This window comes from Natator depressus, chromosome 5 (assembly GCF_965152275.1).
Source record: "Natator depressus isolate rNatDep1 chromosome 5, rNatDep2.hap1, whole genome shotgun sequence".
Classification (NCBI taxonomy): Eukaryota; Metazoa; Chordata; order Testudines; family Cheloniidae; genus Natator; species Natator depressus.
In genome coordinates, this window is record NC_134238.1 from 15,013,124 (window position 1) to 15,034,743 (window position 21,620).

Below are 21,620 nucleotides of genomic sequence, written 5' to 3' on the forward strand. Positions count from 1 at the left end.
GTTGGTTGAAGGTTCCATGGCCCTCTTCCCTGTTCTGATGTTCAGTCAAGGATGAAGTGACCCCCCCAGTTTGTACATAGCTTGGTAAAACACTTTGGGATGAAAAGCACTAACAGATAAGATCATTTGCTATTATTAGGTCCCTAGTTTGAATCCAGCCCAGGTTGGTAGTGAATGAACATCATCTAACTACTCTTTGGTGCCATGAGTTGGTGGTCTTGGTCCAGGTCAAAGCGGATCAGCATCCTCATCATAGATCTGTAGCAGCCTTGCTGGCAAGTAGCGTTAAATAAGCCAAGAGATTACTGGGCATGGATAGGAGATTGAACTATCCTCTCATTGCTAGTGGAGATCTTTGTAGGGTGGAGCCGTAGCCTAGCAGTGGGGACCATGAGCATTTCATAGAGTCCTCAGAGGGGGTTTAGACAATCACACTTGAATATTCTACATGTAGTCAATCTTGTTCTGCTGTTGCTCAGTTTGAAGCTGCTCTCTGACTAAATAGAGGAGTGGTTTTCAAACTGTGGGTCGTGACCCAGATGTAAGGTACTGGGTTGTGGTGGCTCTGGTCAGCACCACCGACTGGGCTGTTAAAAGTCCCGTCAGAAGTGCTGCCCGGCTAAGACAGGCTAGTTCCTACCTGTTCTGACACCGTGCTGCGCCCCGGAAGCAGCCAGCAGCAGGTCCAGCTCCGAGGCGGCAGGGCCACGAGGCTCAGCATACTGTCCCCGCCCCGAGTGCTGTCCTCATCCCCGGCCCCACCCCAGAGCCAGCACCCCCAGCCCAGAGCCCTGACCCCCTCCCACACCCCAACCTCCTGCCCCAGCCCTGAGCCCCCCCAAACCCAGAGCCCCCTCCTTCACCCCAAACCCCTCATCCCTGCCCCCCCCAGAGACTGCATCCCCAGCCCAGAGCCCTGACCCCCTCCCGCACCCCAACCCCCTGCCCCAGCCCTTAGTTCCCTGCCACATCCTGAACCCATTCCCGGGCCCACCCTGCAGCCCTCACCCCCGCACTCCAACCCTCTGTCCCAGCCCTGAGCCCCTCCCATACCCCAACCCCCTCATTCCCAGCTCCGTTGGGTCACAAGCATCAACAGTTTTCTTCAACTGGGTCACCACAAAAAAAGTTTGAAATCCACTGAAATAGAGGACTCCCATTTTCCCCAGTGCTGTCAAATCTGGCACCTTTCAACAGCACAAATATTAACTTAAGAAAGATTGAAGTCTGCCATTGAGTTTGCCAAGCCGTTCAGTGAAAACTTCATGTACAGCTGAACATTTCACCAGCCTTGCCAAGTCTCATTCATTCCAGATTAATTTTAAGGCAGTTTTTAAAGTGATGATGAAGGATTAATGCAGTGTTTCAGCAGCATTTAAAATCTCTCTCTCTTTAAATCTTTCATTCAAATTGTCCCAGCTTGGCTATTCTGGAGTGTATTTGATTTGTGACTTGGAGCGATTGAGGGACAATAACATTTTCATTTATCTGAGTGCTTATAAGTGAATGTACAGTGCGTGGGTGGTTACAGTACGTTCCACTTTTAGGCATGATACTTGAAAGAATTCATTTGCAATGAAACCGTACCAACCTAAGACAGTGTCTGAAAAGTACCTGTCCAGCAACAGCATAACTATACGGGGAGAGGACGCTGTGCAGCCACAGCTTCACACCAGCCGTAGGAACTTCCAGACCTGTGGGCTGATTGCTCGTGGCATGCAGGAGAATGAGCATGAAAGGGACACGCAGCAGTGTGATGCTAAAGTCAAGGAGCTGAGGCAGGCGTACCAGAAGCCAAGGGAGGCCAACCGTCACTCTGACGCAGTGCTGAAGACATGCCACTTCTATAAGGAGCAGCACGCCATCCTTGGCGGCAACCCCACCGTTCCCAGAGGCAAAGGGTGACCAGTCGCACAGTGAGATAGCTACCCATGATGCAACGCTCTCTCTGTCGATGCAAGAGCCACGACTGTGGACGTGCTCAGCCGACACAAGGCGTGTTGTGTGGACATGCTCCACCGATGTTATTAATGCAACTTATGATAGTTGACAAAACTTAGCTCTCTAGTATAGATATGGCTTGAGATTCTGGTAAGAAGACAGCAAGGTGGGGGAGAGGTCATCTATTGAAATTGTGTGTCCAGGAGCAACAGGAAAGAATAAACACAATTTAATTCCTCATATTAAATGCAGGATTTAAATGATCTCCTATTTAGTAAAATTAACTCTAGTTCTCTGTATTGGAAACCACTGATAACGTTATAAAACTGCATGCATGTTAAGTCTAAAAAGAAAACCCAAACCCTCTGGGGCCAAGTGTTATGTGCAGTAAGTAATTACTATGCAAAACAAATACAACAGTCTGTGGTTTTTTGGGGTTTTTTTTTATTACTACATAATAAATCTTTCACACAAAAATAATGAAAAGGATCCCTCAGGTGGTACTTTACAGATCTGAAGGAAAACAGAGTATTTGTGAACGCGTCAGACTGCAGACTCCAAGACATTTCTATACCTGTATAATGCTCAGAAACTTGAAAGAATTAATCATACTAGGATGGATTTCATCCTACTGTTTCAACTTTGGATTCTGGCTCCCGCTGTTACAAACCTGCTGGCTTCATATGCACTGCATTTTAATTAACTGCACAAGAAAAGTATTGCACTGGAACAAGCATGCTTCTTGTTTACATTAGTGCAATGTCATTAAGGACAAACTGAAATTATTACACGTGACTCCTTCATCGATTCAGTAGTCTTGTTTGACCTATCTATATCAGATTGCTGCTTTTTACATCCCGTGCTTATATAAAGTTCTTTTAAAGAAAATCAGATTTTCTCAAAGTTGACACGCCAGCCAATAACCAGGAGGTCCTCGATGTCCCCAGCTACCCTGAAATCAATGGGGGTGGAGGATGCTCTTTACTTGCCAGGATCAGACTCTCAGTGCGGTTTAAGTGACTTGAAGAACTGAACCAGCCAGTTAGTCTCAGAATCCACACTTCAAAGTGCACTGTTAGAATGATCATTCTAAGGGCCGTGCAGCTCTCCCGGCTCACAAACACTCTAGTCCTTTATTTAAAGGTAAAATTACACATCACTACAGCAAACACAAAAGCCACTCATTCCCCTTTGACTTTTGTTCAGAGAGGTAAAAAACCAAACAACCCCAAAATGTAACACAAACATACCCATATCTTCAGTCACAGTTCAATTGTTTCCCATATTTTACACTCAGAAGAGTCGCAGCTCCTGTCTTCATGTTGCCTCTTCCCAAAATGACCTCTACTCGAAAGCACTAGGAATGCTTATGCTGTGCACGGCTCTTTGTACTTACGGTTTTAATTAAATAGGGAAAGGAGTTTTTTGAAAACCCAGCAGTTCCATTTATCCAAAAGGACTTTGCTTCCAAACAAGCAGGTTAAAAAAAAAAAAAAAAAGTACAATTCCAGCTTCTTCAGCAAAAGAAAATGAGCACAAGAAAGTCTGTTTAAAGCCACTCGAGGATTGTGTGAGAAAGCGAATGCGCACTATCCTCTGAGTCCTTAAACAGAACATGCGGGGTCAGGCAGTGAATTGAGGGATTTGCCATATATGTGTAAGCATGAACTCCTTTATCTTTATATTTTGGCATGCAGTACACTTGATTTAGTGACAGAGACTTCCACAAAGCAGCCCAAGGTGTAGCAAGAGTTTCTGTGAGCACGTGGAAGTGAACACTGTCAGGAGCTTGTCCCAGAGACAAACAGATCCTTGACATGTGGGTGGGGGAGGGGGGGGAGAAGACATTCTGTTAAAATAATGTCAACCTATTTCTTTTGGTTTTCTACCTGCAGAGAGAGTATTTTAATTATTTTCACTAAGCTAGGTACACCAGGAAAGAATACTTTAAAACATTCATTTTAAAGTGTTCCACATTCTGTTAAAACCATACCTCTGCTATAATCCCTTTAGCAGCAAAAAGGGGATTTTTAACATAAAGCTTCACTAGGGATTCCCATCAGACACTACTGAAAGTGCACAAACTGTTTACGTGACATAGCTCTACTTTTACAAACTCGAACACTCTTCTCTGGAGATTTGTTTATGTGGTCAATTTCCAGGAAAATCTTTTGTACAGAAGTACCATAATGTGAGTCTGCGAGGGACTTTCCTTTGGAAGCTAGTGATTCAAGCCCCATAAAGAGTATTAACCATCAAAAGTGTTTTGATAGCTCTTCAAAAGAAAAGTCTCCCAGTTGAAAACCACCCCCCCCACAGCACAGTATTCTCTCTGTCTAGAAACCTCATTTGATTAAAATGCAGCCTAGTTCACTCTGATGACATTAATATGGATATTTTAGAGACTGTAGACATTACAATGTCACCAAAATAAATGGCCATGAGAGGAGACGTGGTACTGGTGAGATGAACAGTCCATTGTAGAAAATGATAGTGTTCAAAGACTTTGACTCAAAGAAGTCAAAGGTAATAAAAACATAAATGCCACTTCCAAATCAACTAACACCCTTGATTTTCCCATTCCCCCGTTTTAGTTGTAAAAGCTATCAGTTTTCTTGGTGCTGGTAACATCACACTGCATGTCTAAGGCCTCATTTTCATTGGAGAAGCTCTAGGTTTTACGAAATAGAAATAAAAGTTTGCAACCAAGCTTGTCAGTTTCTCTCCCACACCACAATCTGCTTCCAGTGTGTCTGCTGTAGTCTGGTACCAAAATGTCAAAGTCGCACTGTACAATAGTAGCAAGCTTTATTCTCGCTAAGCTTCAGGTTTAGAGGACGCAAGCTGGGAGGGGTCACATATTCACACGCAGTTTCGAGTTTCTTTGCTTGTAATAAGACAGAGCAGAGCTGGCTCTGCTGTTTGGCTTCTTCTCCCTCAGCCAGAGTCCATAGTAAAAAGCTGGATGTCCTGTGGGTTCCAGTACAGGGCCACAGCAGAATTGTACACCAGGGACCAGACATAGGGGATGAAGAACTCTTCAGGCTGCTCCTCCTCCACGTACTTAAACTTCAGTTCTGGGAATTTCTACAACAAGAAACAAAAGTCTGTTGAGTGAGGGTTTGCATCAATTCGTAAACCTGTAGACTGCGTAAGAGCTCAAGTAAGTGGTGACAAAAAGAGCTCTAAGGGAACTGAACCGTCAGACCTGAAAGGAAAATACACTTAACAAGGAGGTTAAAAGACCAGCAGAGTTTTCCCTTTTAAATGTATGCTACATTGACACGTGCTATATTTAGCTCTTTGCTGTTGGTTACACACCTCACTCTGGCTGCTTCAGTAGATCTCCAGGAGTCACACACAAGATGGGCCATTAACTAACACTAAGCAGATGGAACCTTATAAACATAAAAAGTTGCGAAAAGGAAAACTGTAAGATATAGAAGCCCCAGGTCAACACTGCTGTCCATGCACATGCAGACCTGGCTATTTCAGTCAATATAAAAATGAATTATGCTATTATGGTCCATAGGTCCTTGAGAAGAGACTCATTTTGACAGGCCCTAGGAACCTGTATGACACTTTATGATTTGTTTTCAGGAATGTTATGATAAATTGACTTATTTCTCCAATTTTTAAAGATTGTTCTATACACAGATGTCTCCAGTATAGAAGCTAGCGCTCTCCTTCCAGGAAGTGTGGTCTGAGGAAAGAAGTGTGGTTAGATTAGGGCAGCTGGGTGCCTGGACTCCTGTATATTATTCCTAGCTTTCCCAATAACTCACTTTGTGGCTTTGGGCAAGTCATTAATTTCCCGTACCTCAGTTTCCCCATCTTTAAAGAGAGAACAGTACTAATCCATCTCACAGGGCTGCTGTGAGGCCTAATTAAATTGCTTGTAAAGCCATTTGAGCCCTTCAGATGAAATGCATTAAATATGTATTCCATTCTATTTAATCTAAGTTCTCACACTATTCCCCTCTGAGAGCCTTATTACCCTGTTATCCTCACACACAGATGACTCCTCCTCCCCCAAATTACTGGCCAGACTGTAGCATTTCCACAATTAGAGAAACAAGGTAGGTGAGGTAATATCTCTTATTGGACTAACTTTTGCTGGTGAGAGAGAAAGCTTTTGAGCCACACACAGCTCTTCTTCAGGTCTGGGAAAGGTACTCAGAGTCACAGTAAGTGCAAGGTGGAACAGATTGTTTAGCATAAGTAGTTAGGACACATTCTAAGGGACCATTCAAGGTAGAGTGGCCTGTTACCATCTTGCATTTAGCTGTGATGCTGAGAGTACCTTTCCTAAATTTTAAGAAGAGCTGGGTGTGGCTGGAAAGCTTGTCTCTCTCACCAACGGAAGTTGATCCAATAAAAGACATTACCTCACCCGCCTTGTCTCTCTCATATTCTGGGACTGACATAGCTACAACTACACTGCACACAATCATTTCCACAATGTCTGGTGCTCTGCTGTACCATCTGCAAGTAAAACACTTTCCAGAATTAACATAGCATGGATGTGCCATGCAGCCCGTCCCCAGTTAGCCTGTGTCCACAGTCTCCAGTCTCTTTTCTCTCTTCCCTCCTATAGTGTAATGTACAGCACAGAAAGTCAGCCCACCAGAAAGCCAGCATAGACAGTTCCTAACAAGGCACCTATTAGTTGACTATCAATAAGCACTTTTTTTTTTTTTTGGAAGAGATGGACCTATTTTTATATTGTGCAATTCATTCATTTTATCTACTTCTAAATGTTGCCTGTGTCAACAGCCTGGCAGGGATGCAGATAAAAGCCACATTACAGTAATCATTGGGGTAAGATAAAACATGGCTCATTTCATTGTTTATAAGGATGTGGCTAAGGCTAAGAATAAACTGCCATGGTGCAACATGATTAGAACAAGGATGACAATGGCTTAGAAGCCTCTGCCCATTAATAATGAAGGGATACCTTATCACCTTTCTCTAGCTCAGACTGTCAGTGCTTCCTCGTGTTGGCCCAACAGACTCCTCCCATCAGAATTTCTCTCTACAGAATGGAGTTTTCTTGGCCCCTTGGCTTTCAGGTTTATTTACATTTATTCATCTTGTTTGTTTGTGCTCTAGGGAGCAACAAAAACATAGAAATTATTATTTCAGCTATTTCCCTGTGTTGTCATCACTGTAATGTAATATAGTAGTTTGATGCAAGCAGTACCTTCCTATACTGTGAATCCAACAAGCCACAAACTAGTCTGGCCTTAGCTTGAAGCGTCTTGTATTAGGAACATTTTGTAGACGGACAGAAAAGCGAACAGCCATGCCCTTGGGCTTGTATAAGGTGTTGGGTTTAGTACATTCAAAGCAATGCCAAGCACACCTTGCTGTGCGCTGCTCTTTGTCAGAATGTGCTGACACCCTCTTCTAGACTGGCACACGATGGCTCTGCTCACAGTGGGATCAGGATGGAGAGAGCTACAATCCTAAACACAGTTCTAACTCGTTTGGTTCTGATCCTAGTATAGCCCTAAGACAGAGCTATCTTCAGTACTTTTACGGCCCCCATTACTGAGTATCTGAGCGCCCCACAGTCTTTGGTATATACTTCTCCCCAATACCCATTAGTTGGACAGGATTATTATCCCTATTTTACAGATGGGGAATCGAGCCACAGAGAGACTAAGGCCTGATCACACTACATGGTTAGGTCAACGTAAGGCAGCTTACGTCAACCTAGCTGTGGATGTTTCTACACTTAAATTTCAAGCACACTGATGTAAGTGCCCTGCTACACCGACTTAATAACACCATGTCCCCGAGTGTGTAGAGTCAGGGTTGATGTAATTAGGTCGATGTAGCAACAGAGTGGACACTGCTGTTACATATGTTGACTATTACTGGCCTGCAGGAGGTGTCCTATAATGTCCCACACGGACCGCTCTGGTATTGTTGTGAACTCTGCTGCCCAGGGGTCAGGTACACAGGAAGCTGCCCCTCCCCTTTAAAACTCCATGCATTTTTGGCATTCCTTTTCCTGGTTGCCCAGTTTGACAAGCACACCTAGCAGCTCTCTCCACTGTTGAGTGCAACTGCCCAGCTGACCCTGCCGGCTACGTGCTCCAGACTTGCTGCTGCCTGGAGTAGACAGGACGTATTGGATCTCCTGGGCCTGTGGGGAGAAGACACAGCTCTGATTCAGCCATAAAAACATGGACATCTATGAGTTGCTTGGGGGATGTAGGAGGAGGGCTACAACAGGCAGGGCCGTCCTTAGGCATATGCAGCTGCGTAGGGCACCATGAAATTTGGGGCACCAAATCTACTTATCTACTTCTAAATGTTGCCTGTGTCAACAGCCTGGCAGGGATGCAGACAAAAGCCACATTACAGTAATCATTGGGGTAAGATAAAACATGGCTCATTTCATTATTTATAAGGATGTGGCTAAGGCTAAGAATAAACTGCCATGGTGCAACATGATTAGAACAAGGATGACAATGGCTTAGAAGCCTCTGCCCATTAATAATGAAGGGATACCTTATCACCTTTCTCTAGCTCAGACTGTCAGTGCTTCCTTGTGTTGGCCCAACAGACTCCTCCCATCGGAATTTCTCTCTACAGAATGGAGTTTTCTTGGCCCCTTGGCTTTCAGGTTTATTTACATTTATTCATCTTGTTTGTTTGTGCTCTAGGGAGCAACAAAAACATAGAAATTATTATTTCAGATATTTCCCTGTGTTGTCATCACTGTAATGTAATATAGTAGTTTGACGCAAGCAGTACCTTCCTATACTGTGAATCCAACAAGCCACAAACTAGTCTGGCCTTAGCTTGAAGCATACGCGGCAGCACCAGCCCCGGTGAGCAGCCCTATCCCTCGGCCGCTCCCCCACACGGGCTGCACCCACTGCAAGAGGCAGGGCCATCCCCAGTGGGGTGTGGGGCCCCGGACAACTCCCTCTGCCCCACCTCTTACCCTTCCTCCCTGCTCCGCCCCGGCCCGCCCCCATTCCACCTCTTCTCCCAGCGACCCCACACTCATCGGCAGCGGCGGGAAGCGGAGCAACCTGGCCCAGCCTGCTCCACTCTACCAGCTCCCAGCCACGTCGCTCCACTTCTCGCTGTTTTTTTCTATGTCCCAGAGCAATCTAGCCTCCAAGGAATTGTCACGTTCCCTGCAGCTCCTCTTGCAGCTCTGCAAACGCTGCAGAATCAGGCACTGAGTGCTTGTGACCATGACAATAGTGCAGACCTGTGTGGGCTCTATGCTTCTGTCATAGATGGCAGACAGTGAGAAGGGACATGCGATTTCACAGGGATTTTGAAAAGAGGTGTGAAATATTACAGGACTCAGATGAAATTATGGGATGGAGAACACTGCCTTATGTAAAGTTGAACCCTTGCTCCCAGTCACCCCTGAACGACCTGTTTCACTCCCTTGAGGCATTGCAAAAACTTCCCAAAACACTCTGAGCTGGACGGTGGCGATTTGCACAGTGGGATACTTACCCACGGTGCACTGCACTCTGTGTTGATACAAGTGCTCCTGGTGGATGCACACTGCCAACACAAGGAGCACACACACAAGCGATATAATAACTGCGATAGTTGTATGCCGACATCACACAGGTCAACATAATTTTGTAGTGTAGACATGGCCTATGTGACCTGCTCACTCAGGAAGTCTGTGGCAGAGCAGCTTCCTCTTCAAAGCCCTCTCACAGCCTCAAACCAATCTTATTCCCTCCACCTCTTCTCCCCAACAATCTCCTCCCTTCTCTCAAATCTCCCCAATCTCTTCTCCTCCTCCCAGTCTGTTCCCCTTCCCAAATCTTTTCATCTCTCATCCTCTTCTCTCCCGTCTCCCTCCTATTTCCTCCACTCATTATCCACTCTCAATGCCATCACTATGCCCCAGAAATCTCTCCTGCTTACCAAATCCTTCCAGTCTGTGCTTACCCAACATTTGCTCCTTCCTTCTGCCAAGCATTCCAGACTTCTCCTTCCCAGTGTTTCCTCTCTCACTTCACTCTCTCCCTCCTTAATTCCAAATGCCCTGTTTTTCATCCATCATCCCCAACCCACACTCTCCTTGCTTAGAATTCTGCTCTGCATATTTTCATGTCTTCCCATAGATAACACTCCCTGAGATGTCCTGGTGAACTTCACAGTAACCGGGCATCTGCCTCACATCCCCTCTTCATCCTCCCTTGATGCTCCCCTAGGTTTCCCTTCAACTACTGGCATCCCCCATTCCTCCTCATTCCTACAGTCCTCCTGGCACTTCTCTTTTCCTTTCTACCCTCAGGATTCCCTGGGATTCCCTTCACACTCCATTGGTATCCCCAATTTTCATGCCATCCTCAGTTCCCTGAAGTGTCACTCCTTCCCCACCCACTCCCAAAACCTACTGGACTCCTGCATGACCTACAACCCCCTTAAAAATCTCTTGCCCATTAGCACCCCACACTTTTCACTAAATCCCGTGTTGCCTTCCTTCTTGGCATCCAAAATCTCAAGTCTTTCTCATCTACCTTACCCCTGGCATCCTGTATCTCAAGGATACTTCTGGTATGTTGACCTCTCATCCTAAGAATTACCTTCCTCCAAATTTCCATCCTGCTGATCCTCTGCATTCCCCCTAATTATTTCCTGATTTTGTGGTCAGTGTAGACAAGGCCAAACCATGTTCAGTTTTGCACCAGCTAACTCAATGCTTAAAACTCATATTTAAAGCATGATTAAATTTCCTAGTGTAGACAAGTCCTTAAATAGCTGCCATCTGCCATGCCAGAGGTGGTTGTGCTTCAGGGTTGAGAATGTATGTTATTAAAGTGGTTTTGGATCCTTTGGAATGAAAGGATAAAAACATAAATTATAATAAATGCTGCTACTGAGGTAAACAAAACTATATATATTATATATATATTCCTCCCCCACAAGTCATGGCTTAAGAACTATCAACAGCAATGCCTGAGACGTTCAGCTCTCCCTATACCACTTACCCTCAGTTGAAAGGAAAGTGTAGAATATTCCTGATGGTGTTAAATTTTTCTGCCAATAGCTGTTTTTTGTTGATTTTCTCATCAAGACTTTCTTCAAACTGATCAGTGCTGTCATTAACTGTGACTACGGTAGCAATTAAATAATCAATTTAAGGATTAGAAATTATAACCCATTGCAATCAAATTTGTCTCATTGTCATGCTGAACTTTTTTTCTTGAAAATTTTTCAGGTTTGGCTTGAAAATTTAGATGTCAATAATGAGATTTTAGATATCTATGTTTTATGTCAGCGTCTCTATGGTTTGTAGTTACGGCATGCAATTTCCGTTATGTCTTCACAAAATGAGTACAAGTAATGACAGATATGACCAGACTTTGATTAAATACCTAAGCAGTAGACACTGGATGGCTCACTGGGCTGATGATGAGATATGGAGCTTTTCACTTCTAGCTGACTAATTCAAATCCCGCCTCCGTAAGGGAAGTATAATTATCAATGGCTGTTTAGTGGACTGTGTCAAACTAATTGCTGGCCTAATGTGAAAAGGTATCCACAACATGCATAAAAGGCTATCGGAACTGACACCCTTTCTGGCAATTTCAACAAAGAGGCCAAGAAGTGAATGTGTGTGGAGTCTGAGCCATCTTGTTCCTAATGGTGGCCCCTCCACAGGGCTGGCCTTACCATGAGGCGAACTGAGGCAGTTGCCTCAGGTGCCAGACTGTGGGGGGGCGCCACTAGGACCCAGTGTGTAGAAAATTGTGTCTGCTGCTGGTGCATCTGTATTCTCTCTGCTCTAGATGCACAGAGATGGTGGAGTGCTGTGCTGGAGGAAGGAGGGCACAAGAGACATAACAGGCAGGCAGGAGAAAAGGTGAGAGGGAACAACAGAAAGCAGCAGGAGCTACAGGGAGAGAGAGAGAAGGAGGATCCTCTTATGTACCTCTCTAGCACCCCCAGGAGCCTGGACTGATTAAAACCAGCTACTCAGGGAGCTTCCTGTTTCCTGCTGCTTCCGTGAACCCACCTGAGGAGAACAGGCAGTCAGCTGAAGTGGTAGGAGCCAGTTAGGCCCTTAAGACGCTGGTATCTTCCTTCACTCAGGCCCTGCTACCAGCCTGCTTATTTGTCCCCTTCAATTGAGTGTTGAGAGCCACTATAGCTGGCACAGAACCGTAGTCATGAGTGAAAGAAGAAAACGCCCCTCTGGGGCAGCATTCAGAAAAAGAAAGAAAGCAAAGGAAGCTTTTCTATCTAAACAGGAAGGAGCTCTCCTGAGATACATAGACACAAATGTTCACGGTGAGACTTCCGGCCCCAGTGAGGATGTGAGTGGTGAGGAGATGCCTGATCTTCCAGTTAGTCAGAGTGCAGGTGACCTGGCAGCTACATCCATATCTCCATCTCAAATGGATGTAACCATGCACATTCCTGAAGAAAAGTGTAGATCAGAGAAGAGTGTGGTGGAGGCACAAGAAACAGCTGCTGCTGAGTTTAGTTCCCTAAGTCTAGATGATCCAGGACCCACTTGAGTAGTAGCCTGAGGGACTTCCTTGTACTGCATGGGCCACAGCAAGTGAAAAACTTCATGTTCCCCAAAGACAATGAAAATAGAAGTTTCCATCCAACACATTACTGGCTTGAAATCCCCAATGGTGACAAAGTGGAGAGGCCATGGCTTATGTACTCAAAACCCCAGAATGCAGCATACTGTTTTTGTTGCAAACTCTTACAGTCTAATGTTCTAGCCACACTGGGTTCTACAGGAACAAAGAACTGGAAAAATCTGGCTAGAAATCTGGCATGCCATGAGAAGGCAGCAAATCTCCAGAGAGCATTCCATAGGCGGAAAGAGCTTGAGATGAGACTAAGGTTAAAGGCCACCATAGATGATCAGCATCAAGAGAAGATTACATCAGAGTCTCTTTACTGGCAAAATGTTCGGAAAAGGCTCATTGCCATTGTGAGAATGCTTGCTACCCAAAACCTAGCACTGCGTAGCACTTCAGATCAGCTGTATGCGCCAAACAATGGAAACTTCCTTAAAATTGTGGAGCTGATGGCTCAGTTTGATACTGTACTCCAGGAGCATCTAAGAAGAGTCACCACCCAAGAAAAGTACACATACCACTACCTTGGAAAAACAATTCAAAATGAGACGAGAAAGTTACTCACTTTGTAATAACTGAAGTTCTTTGAGATGTGTGTCCCCGTGGGTGCTCCACTCTAGGTGAATGTGTAGCAGTACCCACTATGGTCGGTGGGACTTTGGAGATGCGGCAATGAGTACTGTAGAGAGTACTGTATGGCCTACTATGGTGTCTACTGTGGTATCTTGCGTGATAGCATAGTGCTTGGCAAATGTGTGTTCAGATGACCACGTAGCCGCTTTACAGATGTCAGGAATGGGTACGTTATGTAAGAAGGCAACGGACGTCGACGTAGCTCAGGTGGAATGAGTTCTAATGCCTTCGGGCGGCTGAATATTTTGAGTGCGGTAACAGGATCTGATGCAGTCAGAGATCCACTTGGACAGACATTGTTTAGAGATAGCCGTATCTTTCAATCTTTCAGTAATGGAGACAAAGAGTCGTGGGGACTTACGAAATGGCTTAGTTGATTGCTCGCCTGACGTCGAGAGTATGCAGGGTTGCCTTGTGCGGAGTCTTGTGAGGTTTGAGATAGAAAGTAGGTAAGTATATCAGTTGGTTAAGGTGGAAGATGGATGCCACCTTAGGGAGAAATATAGGATGTGGTCTCAGAGTGACTTTGTCTTTGGAGAAGATTGTGTAGGGAGGATAGGCCATCAGGGCGCTTATTTCTCCTACTCTCCTTGCTGATGTTATTGCAACTAAGAAAGCTACCTTCATGGACATATGAAGAAGAGATGAGGTAGCCAAGGGCTCGAATGGAGGTTTCATGAGACTGTGAAGAACGAGGTTAAGATTCCATGTAGCTGCCGTTGGGTATATTTCAGGGTAGAGATTTTGCAGGATCGTGAGAAATCGTTTTATGGTGGGGTGGGTAAAGAGTGAGTAATCTTCTAACAAGTCATGGAAGGTAGTAAGAGCCGCCAGGTGTACTTTGATGGAGTTGAGCAAGAGTTCATCCTGTTTTAATTGCAGAAGGTAGTCCAGGACACTAGGGAAGGTCACAGTATTGGGTGTTAAGTGATTACATGAGCACCAGAGGGCGAAACGCTTCTACTTCTGCAGGTAAGTTTTACGAGTGGAGTCTTTTCTACTATGCAGGAGGACGTATTGGACTTGCTTGGAACAGGCTAGTTCATGGGTTTGGAACCATGAAGGAACCAGGCTGTCAGGTGGAGCTTTCGGAGCTGGGGGTGAAGGACCCGTTCGTTGTCCTGGGAAAGGAGATCTGGCCTGCTGGGGAGAGCCTGTGGATGATGGGAGGACATGCGGAGTAGGTAAGGATACCACGTCTGTCTCGGCCAAACCGTGGCAATAAGTATGACCCGAGCCTCATCGTCTATGATCTTCCGAAGAACCCTGTGTAGCAGAGGGATTGGTGGGAAGGTGTACAAGAGAGAGTTGTTCCATGGGATGAGGAACGCGTCTCCTAGGGATGCAGTCCCGAGTCCCGCTCTGGAGCAAAACAGGCGACATTTTCAATTCTGGGTTGTGGCAAAGAGGTCTATTGATGGGGTGCCCCAGAGGGAGAAGAACTGTTGAAGTATTGAGGGGTGCAGTTCCCATTCGTGTTCTGTCGAGAAGTACCTGCTGAGTGCGTAGACAGTAGTGTTGTGGCAGCCGGGTAGGTAGGAAGCAATGATTTGTATTTGATGTTGTATGCACCAATTCCATAGACAGATGGCGTCCATGCATAGGAAATGTGATTAGGCACCCCCTTGTCTGTTGATGTAGAACATACATGCTATGTTGTCTGTTAAGACCCAAATAGATTTGTTCTTTATGAGGGGAAGAAAGTGAAGGCATGCTCACCTCACTGCTCTGAGCGCTAAGATATTTATGTGTAGGCACGTCTCTGATGTGGACCATCGGCCTTGTGCCCTGTGTCCCCCTAGATGCGCTCCCCAACCGATTAGGGAAGCATCAGTGGTGAGCATGAACATTGGGGATCGTTGCTGGAAGGAAACACCTGTACAGAGGTTTTCTGGTCTTGCCCACCAATGTAGGAAAGTTAGAACATTGGGAGGAGGAGTTAGCAGCATCCCTAAGGTGTGTCTGTTGGGTTTGAAGTTGAGCCAGCCCTGAAGACATCTCATGTGTAGCCTGGCGTACTGGACCACGAAGGTAGTGGCTGCCATGTGACCGAGGAGCTGTAGACAGATTCTTGCCTGCGTCCTGGGACGAATAGAGAGCGTGCATATAAGCTGTGTGACAGTGAGGAATCTGTGATTTGGGAGCGAGGCTCTGCTTTGGATTGAGTCCAGATGAGCTCCAACATCTATCTGTTGTGTAGAAGTCAGGGTGGATTTTTGGACGTTTATTTGGAGGCCTATGCTGTGAAAGAGGGAGATGGCGAAATGGGTAGCTTGAAGTGTCTTGCCACAGGAGTTGCCCTTGATGAGGCAACTGTCCAGGTAGGGGAAAAGCGTGATCCCATGTCTATGGAGGTGAGCGACGACCATGGCTAGAGTCTTGAAAAAGACTCTCAGCGCTGTGGAGAGTCTGAAAGGAAGAACTCTGTATTGAAAATGGTCGTGACCGATTGTGAATCGTAGGAAGCATCTGTGAGCTGGATGAACTGATATATGAAAATAAGCGTCCTGTAGGTTGAGGGCTGTGAATCAGCCCCCTTGATCCAGTGAAGGAATTATTGTGCCCAGTGTGACCATCTTGAATTTTTGTATTCTCACAAATTTGTTCAGTCGGAATAGGTCTAGTATAGGTCTCCATCCCCCGGTCTTTTTCTGGGTCAGAAAGTAATGGGAGTAGAACCCTTTCCCTCGATGTTGTGTCGGCACAGGTTTCACTGCACCTAGTCGAAGAAGGTGCACCACTTCTGCGCGAAGTAAGTGTTTGTGAGAGGGGTCCCTGAAGAGGGATGGGGTGGGTAGGAGGGTAGGATATAAATGGGATAGAGTAACCGGACTGAACTATTTCGAATACCCAGCGGTCCTGTGTAATCCGCTGCCAGGCATGTTGGAAACTCTGGAGACGGTGGCCAAATGGGCAAGTAGGTGGTGGAATCAAGGGGTGGTCGTGCAGACCCTCAACCAATGTTTCAACATTGTTTTTTATTCCCCAATGGGTGGGAGGTGGTTGCTTGAGCTTGATTTTGTCTGTGCTTAGGGGGTCTAGTGTGATTTCCTAGTTATGTTGTATAGTTTGGGTTGAGGCCGATAATACTGTTGTGTGCGTGGTCTTTGGTAGGGTTGGTATAGTTGTCTCCTGGGAAGAGATGGGTGAATGCCCAGGGTGTGCAGTGTCGCTCTAGAATCTTTCATGGTGTGAAGGAGTTAATCTTTTTTCTTTTGTGTTCTGTTTAATCTGTCTGAATACTGGAAAAACAAACATGGAGGCCAAGATTTTTCAGAAATGGCTATTGATTTTGCATGGTTCAGTTTCTGGATACCGAAGATGAATTACTTCAAAGGGCCTGGATTTTCAGAGGTTGGGTGCTCAGTGCTTTCTGAAAATCAGAGGCCGAGTCTAGGACACTTCAAGCTGTGCATCCAAAATCACTAATAACTTTTGAAAATCTTGTCCAGGGACAAATCAGCACCTAGTTCTTTCTCCTTAGCTCTATTCACTTGTGTTTTCTCTCAGCTGGCTAACAGCTACACCCTTCAACTAAGAGAAAGCATGTAGAACACACAAAAATTAATATTCACCTGCCCTTTTGCAATTAATCTTTGAACTTACTCTCCTGACCTAAACAGGTCTGGGCATTCTATGCATTTGTAGGCAGCCACTACCTCATTAAGCAAAGACAATCCAATAAACCCAAGCTAGTTTAAAACAGAAACAATCCTAAAGACATTCAGGTGCTTTCAATTTTAAAGGCTGGGGTGATGCTAGGATTTTAACTGCAGCCTTCGATCCAGACAGCAAATTTATCAGCTCAGATGAATCAACCTACCACAGTGGCCTATCTTGCTTTCTTCTGCTAGAAAAAGCAGAAGTCAGATTTAGTGGTTGGAGCAGCGGTATAACTAGACAGAGCAGGAGCTACAGACTGTCTGAGCTGTCTATCATACGACTCGATGAAAAACCACAGGAAGTCCAATGAACAGATGTAGAAATAAACTGCAATAACTTTACTACCACAAAAGTTCAACAACATTTTTCCTCCTGCACCTAAAGATGTGAAAGATAGTATCACGAGTAGCCAACTACCCCGGCATAGCTCCAGAGGGGCTAATGCCATTTAAAATTCAATACCTCCTCAGTACATTTAAAAAAAAATAAAGTTATGATTTAGGGCTCAATGTCATGTCAGTGGATGATCTCCATTTAGAAACAAAACATAAGCAATGGCAGATAGAACTGGTCTACGACTGAGTAAATTGGTATAGGTGGTCTCATAATAGCCTAGGTATTGCTTTGGATGAAAAGCTGGCCCAGTCACATGGACTGGGGCAGTAACAGGGGAAGGGCAAAGTATGAAAATATGGGGTTACCTATATGACATTAGAGACACTTCTTTTTCTCAAATATTGTATATGTATATTGTTTCTAGAAAGAAACTGCAAAGATGCAGGCTCCTAAGTCATTTAGGTGCTTTTGAAAACATTAACCTAAGTCCCATTTTAAAAAGAGACTTAGGCACTTAACAGCCAAACTCCTGTTGACTTTCAGGGAGACTGAAACTCTTAAATCAGTTTGAATATGGGACATAGGTGCTTTTGAAAATTGTACCCTTAGTCTCATTTAGCAGCCCTGTGGCATATTGTCAAATTACGGGCTTGATACTGCCTCTGCTAATAGGAGTGCTGTGTGGGGAGCAGCTGTGTGATCAGACTCTGCATTACAATTCATCAAAGTTAGCAAAAAGAATTAGCTAAAGATTCAGCATGATAGTGAAGCCTTACTGTTAATGTTATATGCATTACAATGAAAATTTATCCTTACATGGCTAATTAACGTACTGGAATGACAAAATGAGGCTTATCTATTCTTACAGCATGTCAGTCCCCCACAAATATGCCAATATACAAGGTGTTAAAGATTTCATCTGCACAAGAAGACCAGCTAAACAGCCCAGAAAAACCTAGGAGCTCTTTTCCCAGACTTTATCCCAACAGTCTCAATTTATGCCAAACTAATAGCTGACCAATCAAAGTGATGCAACAGCTGTACTTTGTACCCATTCCCTGGAATGTATAAGATGACTATGTGCTTTGGAGGTATCTGGCTTTCCATCATTTCTGGAAGGCTGTTTCTCATCTGCTGTTTTAGGCTACCAGACGATATCCCTGAAAGTGGTACTTCAGTTCTTTCTGGGGAGGCCATACTGTTCCTCTCTCTTTGGTTCCATCAGCAATATCTGCATGGCTTCTCCTTTTGCTGCTGACAGAGAGTCTATCTGACGTGGTTCAGTTAAGTGTCAGTGTGGTGTGCACCACGTCTGCCTCAGAATATTTTTTTCAGATTTACAGAATAGATACCAACTATGAAAAACTCGTGTTGCGAGAGACAGAGGAAGCCACAGGAAATGTACTAGGCAAAGCAAGATTTGTAGATTTTATTCAAGGATCTCTGTGTGTGGGCTGGGTGGGGATCATCACGGAGGGAGGGAAGCTGCAAGTGGGAAGTCTGTCTAGAGAATGAGGAAAAAAAGGGAACCTGAAGCGTGAAAAAAGGGAAGGCATGGAAAACGGCTGCATGGGTTACATTTTTTATATAGTTTAAACAATAGCATGGCCTGTACAGAAAATTAGTTTAGGAAAATGGTATTTTTGTGGGGTAACTCAATTGTCCAGGTAACCCATGCTCATCTTAAGTGAAGTGACTGTAATTATGACACATATTTACTATTAGTTCTAATAAAACATGTACATTTACACAGCCCTTTACAAATCCAGGTACAACACTCCCTGCCCTGAAGAATTTACAATCTGAAGAGACAAAATGTTTCAATAAGTTTAGGTCGCTGATACGATCCTTCCTGCAGCCGCACAGGAATGGACCAAATGACGAATGACTGCTACGGCCAACTGTTCAGCTAAGTGCTGAAGAAGCAGCTACAGTCGGAACAAGGTTGACATGTTATAAGATGATAGCCCTGGAAGAGAGGTGTAAATATCCGAAGAATGGAAATCAGTGGATTGTAAAAGAAGAACCACAGTCATAAAGAGGAAGAAAAATATTGCCAGCCATTGCAAGATCTGTTTGGGTCCAAAACAGGTTTTCCTGAAGATACAAGTGAAGTCTTTATCTTGTAATGGAGAGAAATACAATGGTGGCGCTGCAGGTGATAATGAATAACTTCATGACATATAAGTAAGAGCGCTTCATATAAGTAAGAGCGCTGAGGAAAGTTTTCAAGGCTGAAACCCTGGGACACAAGTCAGGGGACATTTTAAACCCACTGAATAAACAAGCAAGCAAACTACTGACAAAATTATATAAAAAGGTTCCAGCTTCTGACTCTGCTGGAGCACGTGATATCATTAGGCACAATAACTGATAGACTACTCAGACAGATAAGTAAAATCCTTTGGATGTTTTTGAATTTGGGGAATTAAAAACTGAAAAACAGAATAATCCCTAGACCTGTTTCTCACTGGCATTAAAATATATCGCTGCAAATCATCAGCTTTCCTACCGCACAAATGGAGATGAGCCTATTGGACAAACACAGATAACCTTTATTGACATGAAATGGATATATATTGCTTCCTAACTAGAGATTTGCAGAGAATGCACATTTCGTAATGAGTAAATGCTATTTTTGTCAGTGATAAGGAAAAGGTAAATGAGTTTACAGCTCAAACTTCTTGCTCTTCATTCAAAACTCATACAGCTGTAGAATGCTGGGTAAAGCTTTTCACAACAATGAAAAAGCAGTGTGCTTGGAGAAACTATTCTGATTATAAATCTGAACTGTTTATATCACATAAGCAACCACAGATTTACTGTTAAATATACAGACAAGATGTTGATATTTGTAACTTGATCAAGAGTACAAAAATATGGCTCCTGGTTTACAAACCCTGCAAATCTTATTCAGGCACGACCCAGACTAAAGTCAGGAAGAGCTGTGTCTGAGCGAGACTATAGAATCAGGCCCTCAGACGTGCCCGTTCGTCCGTCGACATAGCTACGGCATCTCAGACTCAGACTTGTAGACTTTAAGGTCAGAAGGGACCATCACGATAATCCAGTCTGACCTCCTGCACGTTGCAGGCCACAGAACCTTACTCCTGTAATAGATACCCATAACCTCTGGCTGAGTTACTGAAGTCCTCAAATCATGATTTAAACTCTTCAAGTTACAGACACTATACCATTTACACTAGTTTAAACCTGCAAGTGACATGGGTGGATTAACTACGCTGACGGGAGAAGCTCTCCTGTTGCCACAGTACTGTCTTCATCCGCTGCAGCCTTTTAAGTGTAGACCTGCCCTAAGGGTGAAACCCTGGCCCTATTGAAGTCACCAACCAGGATTTCACCTTAAGTCACTCCCATCCTTCAAGTGTTTTAATGTGTTCTAGTTACATTAAGTGAATTCCAGGAAGTTAACTTTATAACCAGAGGACCTGTGTGTTCTGCAGAATACACAGGAAGCAGAGTCCTTTCATAACTTTACTTTTCTGAGTAGAAATGTGTTTTAAGACCGCCCTGATCAAGATGTAGGGTGGAGTGAAGTTTTGGAATAGCCTTCCAAGGGAACCAGTGGGGGCAAAAGTCCTATCTGGCTTTAAGATTAAACTCCGTAAGTTTACGGAGGAGATGGTATGATGGGATAACATGATTTTGGCAATTAATTGATCTTTAAATATTCATGGTAAATAGGCCCAATGGCCTGGGATGCGATGTTAGATGGGGCGGGATCTGAGTTACTACAGAGAATTCTTTCCTGGGTGTCTGGCTGGTGAATCTTGCCCATATGCTCAGGGTTCAGCTGATCGCCATATTTGGGGTCGGGAAGGAATTTTCCTCCAGGGCAGATTGGAAGAGGCCCTGGAGGTTTTTCGCCTTCCTCTGTAGCATGGGGCACAGATCACTTGCTGGAGGATTCTCTGCTCCTTGAAGTCTTTAAACCATGATTTGAGGACTTCAATAGCTCAGACATAGGTGAGAGGTTTATCGCAGGAGTGGGTGGGTGAGATTCTGTGGCCTGCATTGTGCAAGAGGTCAGACTAGATGATCATAATGGTCCCTTCTGACCTTAATATCTATGAATCTCTAATAGGAATTAAAATGGAAGCCAAATAATGTAATACAGACTAGAAATTACTGTGTTTTTACGTGGTTCAAAATTAATCTTGTATCTTTAAAAAAAAAGTGATTTCTAAGACTTTCATCTCTGGCTTTGGTAAATGGATCATGTTTAAAACGTGCTCCCTTTCAAATATGCTACATCTAAACTCAAAACAAAGAAATCGACTTAAGGAAATCATGAATCCCAAATGCACAAATCAGGCTGGGTAAAGAGGGGAAAAACTCCTCAAAGGTGTAGACCTGGAATACCAACAGGATTTGTTCTGAATCCAAATTGCAACTAGATCATACTGCCAAGATAGGAAATAAAAA

The 21,620-nt window shown here is 44.4% G+C and overlaps 1 protein-coding gene across 3 annotated transcripts in view; it reads right to left on the reverse strand.

The window, feature by feature from the left end:
- Positions 1–2,378: 2,378 nt before the first annotated feature.
- DYM (dymeclin) overlaps positions 2,379–21,620 on the reverse strand; it is a 392,088-nt gene continuing 372,846 nt past the window's right edge. For all 3 annotated transcript variants that reach the window (XM_074952350.1, XM_074952349.1, XM_074952351.1), the window contains one exon: positions 2,379–5,028. In XM_074952350.1, the coding sequence (XP_074808451.1) occupies positions 4,879–5,028 (150 nt within the window). In that variant the 3' untranslated portion in view covers positions 2,379–4,878. The remainder of the gene's footprint in view (positions 5,029–21,620) is intronic.